Raw genomic sequence first — 6,526 nt, 5'->3', positions numbered from 1 at the left:
AAGTAGCCAGTAGTGAATACAATAGTAGCCATTACTGATATTATTCATTGCACCTGTTTGTTTCCTGCTACGTCTCAAAGGCCTGCAAATCCCGATGCTTCTGGGGGCTCAACTGTGTAACCTCTAAGTATGCTCTTGGGGGCCGTCAAATGGTGGTGCAAGACAAGAGTTCCCTCTGCAGGACAAAAGATGGAAGCACCAACAACAGCAGCAGCAAGATGGTTGGATGACATCTAGTGTGTAAATGGAGACATGTTTGATACAGAAACAGAGCGGCAGACCTGTATTGGCTTCAAAGGCCTCAGGTTTGAGAGTCACTGAGTCCATTGTCCATCCTGGTTAGGCTATTTTATATATATATATATATATATATATATATATATATATATATATATATATATATATATATATATATATATATATATATATATATATATATATATATATATATATATATGTGTGTGTGTGTGTGTGTGTGTGTGTGTGTGTGTGTGTGTGTGTATATATACACACACATACTACTCACAAAAAGTTAGGGATATTGAAATGATGGTTAGGGATAGTGAAATCCCAGGATGAACCTAAAATGCACTAACCTTTACAGGTGAACTTAATTTTACCTTCTCTAAACTTTGAATGCATAGGTCCAACTGTTCAAAATGTCTCTACTTTTTGCACAACTTGCTGTTCTCTAACAAGGAGCTGAACGGCAAAATTTACAACAGCTGTTTGATCCCTGAATCGACCAATACGTTTCCTGGTTCAATTGGAATTGGTATTTAAACAGTCCTCTTCATCACTATTGATCAACATTACCTCGCCATTGCAAGGCATCAAACAGGATGTTCTCAGAGGGAAGTGGCCGCTGAGCTTAGAGTGTCACAGAGTGTCATGAGCAGGACTGGAAGAGTCACAGGAAAGCATGGGAGTGGATGTCCTTTGGCCACATCCCACACTCATGACCGCTTCATTGTGAACAGTGCCCTGTGGAACCGGATGATGAATGCCACTCAACTCCAGGCACATTTAAGGGAGGTGAGAGGCACCCAAGTGTCACAGCAGACCATTTAAAACCATTAACATTAGCGCGGTCTGTGTGCTAGATGACCTGCAAGGGTACCTGACCACACCACCAGGCATAGGTGTCATCGTCTAGCATGGACCAGGGAACACTGACAATGGACGAGGGATCAGTGGGCCTCAGTGCTGTTCTCTGATGAAAGTCGATTCACACTGAGCAGAAATGATGGCCGCCAACGATGTTGGAGATGTCAAGGAGAGCGCTATCAGCCACTGTTGTCACCAGACGAGACTTTGGTGGTAGTGGTGGTACAGTATGGGCAGGTGTGTCTAGTCAATACATTACTGCTGTACACCTTGTGAATGGTACATTGATATATATAAATATATTCTATCCATGCAAATCTTACTTACATATTTTGATTGTCATTCTTATTTTATTAGAGAATAGCAGCAGAAGTTTATTCTATTAATAGTGATGTGCAGAGAAAAGACCAGACAAGCCTTTATTGTGTATAACTTTTATTTGTTACCATAGTTTTGCTATAGCTTTTAGTACACCTTTGGTGGCAGGACGAAAGAAACGTAAGCAGCTGAACTGTCTATTTGAAAAATATAGACATCTTTATTACAAGTACTACTTTGCAAATAATACTGAGCAGCGTAGCATCCAAAAATGATAGCAAAATAAAACAGAAATGCACTGTGGTCAAAATTATTGTTAAAAACATGGCATCAAAGTAAAAAAAATAGCATCACGGTTGTTTTAAGCAGCATAAAGAGAGCCTTCAAAGGCCATAAATGAGTGTGTTTAGACAGTGTGGAAGGCAATGTGCACTGTGAAAATCAAATATTCAAATGGAAACTGCTTTGAAAAAACACCATACAATATTCTTTCATACTGCACACAAACTGTCTACATTATATGTGTATACATTAAGTCATGCGTACTTGTACAGGGGGAAAGCGGTGTCCAATTTAGACCCACCAGGATTATTACAGTGAATATTTACTGTGCAAAATGTTAAACCTCCACCTCCCTCATCATATACTATCTTTCTGTTCATGGGTTCTTACTTGAACTGCATAAGAAAAGGGGTTACTCATTCAGCTGCAGTGTCACTCTCACAACAAGGCTGCAGAGCTTAACCCCCCCGCCCCCGCCTCGCCGCCATCAATAAACAGACTTAAAACAGTCACACGTACAACTCTTTTTAATCTGTAGGGCAGATTAGCATCAAAGCACTGAGTGAAACTGACATTAGAGTCTTTTTCTTCAAATATGGAGTAATCATCCCAGTCATGTGTAGTATTTGACTTATTGCTGTCCAATGGGAAAGAAAACTCTAATACTGCACCATGTTGGAGTAGAAAAGAGGCTGTATTTGAGCTGCATGGTTATAACCAGGTGTAAGCCACATGGGGGTCCAGTGTACAGACGTCTTCTATTTAAAGGTACTGAGGGTTTCAGAGATTAGCATTAGCATCAGCTAGCTGGAAAGGCAGTGTTTGAGCAGTTATTCATCACTATTACTCAATAGCCATATCAGCCACCTGAATTCCTGTCTGGGTTACATACGAGATATAGTTGAAGAAGCCAGTGAGACTGCAGTTTTATCCAAATTAAAATGACAGGTTGAACTGCAAAAAGATGCGACATTGTCACTCTAATTAATCTGTAGCATAATAAATCAAATCACAGGGCTCTCATTTCTTTTAGTGTTGAGGGAAGAGCTCCACTTAACACTTAACGTCAGTGCATATAATCAAAGCCATTTGTGTTCAGAACAGCAATAAGGTGCAATATAAATCTATAGGAAGCATCTGTTTTTCTTCAAAAAAAATATACAAAACCACAAAACTAATATTTATTTGGCCATTAATGAAATTATTGTTTCTATAGATGAGTCTCAATGAATCTTATTTACAAGGGAGACCTGATTAAGACAACAGATTAAAAAAACTGTCTGTAATCTGCTCTTTATGATAGTCATTATAATAGAAAATGAACACTGTTCAGTGCTGCATTTGTTTGCAATGCTTTTCATTTGATATCATCAAGATTTCTTTCCCCTTTCGATAACATTGTGAAACAATGGTCTTCAAGGTACAGTGGTGAGAATGAGGTCTATTACATAAAATCTTTCACACCCCAAAGGTATATTTTAAAAGAGTAGTCAAGGTCAATTTTATCCAGTCTTTTTAATTTGGAGTTGTTTTCATGGCTTCTGCTCTCTGCCTAAAAATAATAGGAAATGAAATCAGTCAACCACCATCAAACCAAAGTGAGTCACAATCATGTATGAAAGGTCCATAGAGTTGTTACCCTGTGAAAATGAGAGTTCATGGACTCAGAAGACCCACAGCCACAGGAAGTGACATCACCAGTGACAAAAACCATGGTGCTGATTTGAACATTACACTGATTGCAGAGCAGATTGGAAGAATCCCTGCAATAGAGCAGAATGTGACTTTAGACACTGTTTCAGTTGCTTAAGACCAAAATAACAAGCTTAAGTGAACGCTACTCACTGTGATGGACGGCCATGCTGTTCTCCTTCCAGCTGTTACCCTGGTAAACCCTGCAGGTGTAGGTGAAAGGCCTCTCATCAGCCAGCGGGGCCCAGGTAAGGCGGCACAGAGTGGGAGTGACCAGGCTGACGTTGCTCCTCCTGCGGTCCTCTGTGGACACGTAGATGACGGCGTTGGGGAGGGTGCTGCCCACCAGCCGGCTGTCTTGTCGATACTCACAGTAGGGGCCAGGGACCTGGTAGGTGGCTGGAAACTCACAGTCCACCCTGACATTTCGCTCCAAGTAAGTTAGACATGGAAACATCTGAGGGCCGCGTGGAGTGAACAGAAATGTTGTCACTGAGTTCACTGAAAGAGATACAAACAGGATATGAAGGACACGTTTTTCTCTTTTTCAGTGTGAAATGAGGGCAGCGAAGTATAGAGAACTCCTGAAGAGCGTTATGCTGTAGTCTGCGAGAGAACTGTAATATGTAAGATCAATATTAACATTAATTTTCTGGCAGCACAATGGTCCCAAACATAATTCCAAAGCTACACAATGACAAGCCAACAAGCGCACCCTATCATGCCAACCCTAACCCTAGCACCAATTAACCTTAGCCGAATTCTTGATATCATAATTGTGATTAAAATGGAAATTTAATAGAACTGCTATTAGCCTAAATACATATTTTGTGTTGGCCTATTCTTTTTCTGGATGTTTGATATTGAAGCAGCTTCAAAGTGAAAAGCCGGTATTAGCAGTGTTAGCAGTGTTATTGAGCTCCTGTTGGAATGAGGAACATCTTTAAAATTGAAAATGTGGCAGAAATGACACTAAACTTAGCCTGCTAACATTAGCTGCTGCTGTTAATGCTTTGATGCCGAGTAATAAACCCCAATGAACAATTTTATGGAAGTGATGAATGTTTATTTCATAACTTATTCATTTGATCTTGAAAACTGTCCAGCTCCACCAGTCTTGTGTGCCTTATGTGGGCCTTTGCCATTAAGTCTTCAAAGACATTTGCTTGAACTTGTCATAAGTGTCAACAAAGAAAGTCCAGATAACATCCACTGTGATTCAATGTGTTGTGTGTTATACAGAGCTTTGGCATGATATAACACAGGCCTATCATTTCATCTATCTCCCACTCACTGCAGTGTAAAAGTAGGCTGTAACTTGGCTTGAAAGCAACTTCATCCTTCTGTAAACTTCTACATTTGGATTACATAATCCTCATGAAACTTTACTGATCTGTGTGGTGAAACTGGGGAATGACGTCTTTGCTGCAGTATTGATTATCATGGACAATCAGGGCTTGTCTTTGAATGTTATTCACAACACAGGCATTTTGTTGCATTTAAATCACATATTATTTTTTAGCAGCAATTCATTGTTTTAATAAAATCACCCACAGCACGCATTCATACATCCAACAATAAATGGATGTGGGCTCGATATCAAATGAACTTTTTTGCGACAGCAACCTCAAATTACATCGTCCTCAGCAGTGACATGCCAGCCTGAACACGAATAAATACAGAAGAATAAGACATACTGTGAGTCTGATGCGTGATCATTATCCTGCCCAGCAGGAGACAGGCCGTGGCGAAAAGGTGCAGCTCCATGACGACTGATATCTGTCCGATCAGATCAATAACCTTCACACCTCGCTATGACCTGCAGAGTTCAACACGGGACATCATGAGAAAGTTCAACATGCAGCCCCTGAATCTCATCAGTGACTAAAGCAGAAAAACGCTTATCACCTACAGAGGCATGCAGTGAGCATGCAACCTATGACTGCAGCCTGTATTAGATGACAGTGTCCACTAGCGCAGTATTAGCGGGCCTGGATGTGCTGCTCCGCCTGCAGCCCAAATGCAGACAGGACTACGCCCTTGCAGTGTCTTCGCGCTGCAGCAAGCTGTCGAGCTCTCCTTACTGTCAGTGCGCACATTTTGTCCTCACTGCGGGTGAAAAAAAACAGGCAGCCATGCAGACATGCTCCCGACGCATGCAAACCCCACCTGAAAACATTAGATTTCCCATGCAGATTGTTATTTCCCCTGCAGAGGAGGCAGCCGCTCTCACCTGATGTTTGGTGCCTGTCCAGAGGTTGAGCTGCGCCTCTGTGACCAAATGCGGAGCAGCATCAGCAGAGCAGCTGCTGGCTTTTGACTGAGGATACAGTTATTGCAATGTATGCGCCCTCACTCAAGCACACACGCACACACACATACACACGCACTGTTCCCCGAGCAGAGATCCAGGAGCTGCGCAATTCTGGGAAGAAATTAATTTAACTTCCCTTCCATCAGCCACGTAACAAAGTTAGTGCTCTGACCAGAGATTTCGCTTTCGTTTTCCCATCATGTGAGACTCATGATTGATGAGGAGGTGGTATAGACTTCATGTTGGACATCCTACACTGAAAGTTTAGGGCGCTGGAATTGGGCAAGCAACCCATCAATTTAATTTTCACATCACTGCTGGCACCGCCTTCACCAGATACTGATTTTGGAGGAGCTGTCATATCTTGGTGCAGAAGAAGAGTTCCCTCTGCAGGACAAAAACTGGAAGGACCACCACATATATGACCAATGCAGCAATCAATGATTTGGTGACACCTAGTGTAAAAAACAAAGACACATTCTGACCTCCCATAGCTCGGAAAGCCCAGGAAAGTTCTACCTGTGCCATCCTTTCACTCCAGGCCTGTGGAGTTTAAGCTCATTCAGAGTCGACTGATACCTTTGCAGTGGTTTGTCCACTTCAATTTTGGTGGCATTAAAGACATGAAAGGGAATTAGGGGGATTTTTTAAGAAACTGTTACAGAGTATTACTCATGTTACTGCAGTTTGTGTAGCATTTAGTATTCATTTGGTGGGTTTGAAAAAATATATAGTATGAAAATAATTTTATCATAAGTACTTCTTTAGAAATGTACACTGAGCAGCTCATTGAAACATAAATGAATGATATAA

General features: G+C 41.3%; 1 protein-coding gene across 2 annotated transcripts; it reads right to left on the bottom strand.

Annotated features, from left to right (window-relative positions):
- Window positions 1–1,525: 1,525 nt before the first annotated feature.
- On the bottom strand, window positions 1,526–6,054 carry LOC139344965 (uncharacterized). Of its 2 annotated transcripts, XM_070983410.1 has the most exons (5): window positions 5,633–6,054; window positions 5,097–5,218; window positions 3,553–3,900; window positions 3,347–3,470; window positions 1,526–3,259 (listed from the first exon to the last, which is right to left on the bottom strand). In XM_070983410.1, the coding sequence occupies exons 2-4, from the start codon at window positions 5,164–5,166 to the stop codon at window positions 3,364–3,366; spliced, it is 525 nt and encodes a 174-aa protein (XP_070839511.1). In that variant the 5' UTR covers window positions 5,167–5,218; window positions 5,633–6,054; the 3' UTR covers window positions 1,526–3,259; window positions 3,347–3,363. The 2 variants fall into 2 exon arrangements, with proteins under 2 accessions (XP_070839511.1, XP_070839510.1); XM_070983409.1 differs by having other exon boundaries at window positions 1,526–3,470.
- Window positions 6,055–6,526: the final 472 nt, after the last annotated feature.

Source organism: Chaetodon trifascialis, chromosome 16, assembly GCF_039877785.1.
Source record: "Chaetodon trifascialis isolate fChaTrf1 chromosome 16, fChaTrf1.hap1, whole genome shotgun sequence".
NCBI lineage: Eukaryota > Metazoa > Chordata > Actinopteri > Chaetodontiformes > Chaetodontidae > Chaetodon > Chaetodon trifascialis.
This window is presented reverse-complemented; position numbering and strand designations above follow the sequence as displayed.

Excerpts from the sequence above, each read along its gene's own strand:
- LOC139344965 (XM_070983409.1), bottom strand. The coding sequence starts at position 5,166 with ATGGAGCTGCACCTTTTCGCCACGGCCTGTCTCCTGCTGGGCAGGATA. Across the intron at positions 3,901-5,096 it reads GATCACGCATCAGACTCACA|TGAACTCAGTGACAACATTT; the intron begins GTATGTCTTATT and ends TATCTCTTTCAG. Across the intron at positions 3,471-3,552 it reads CAGCATGGCCGTCCATCACA|GGATTCTTCCAATCTGCTCT; the intron begins GTGAGTAGCGTT and ends GCTCTATTGCAG.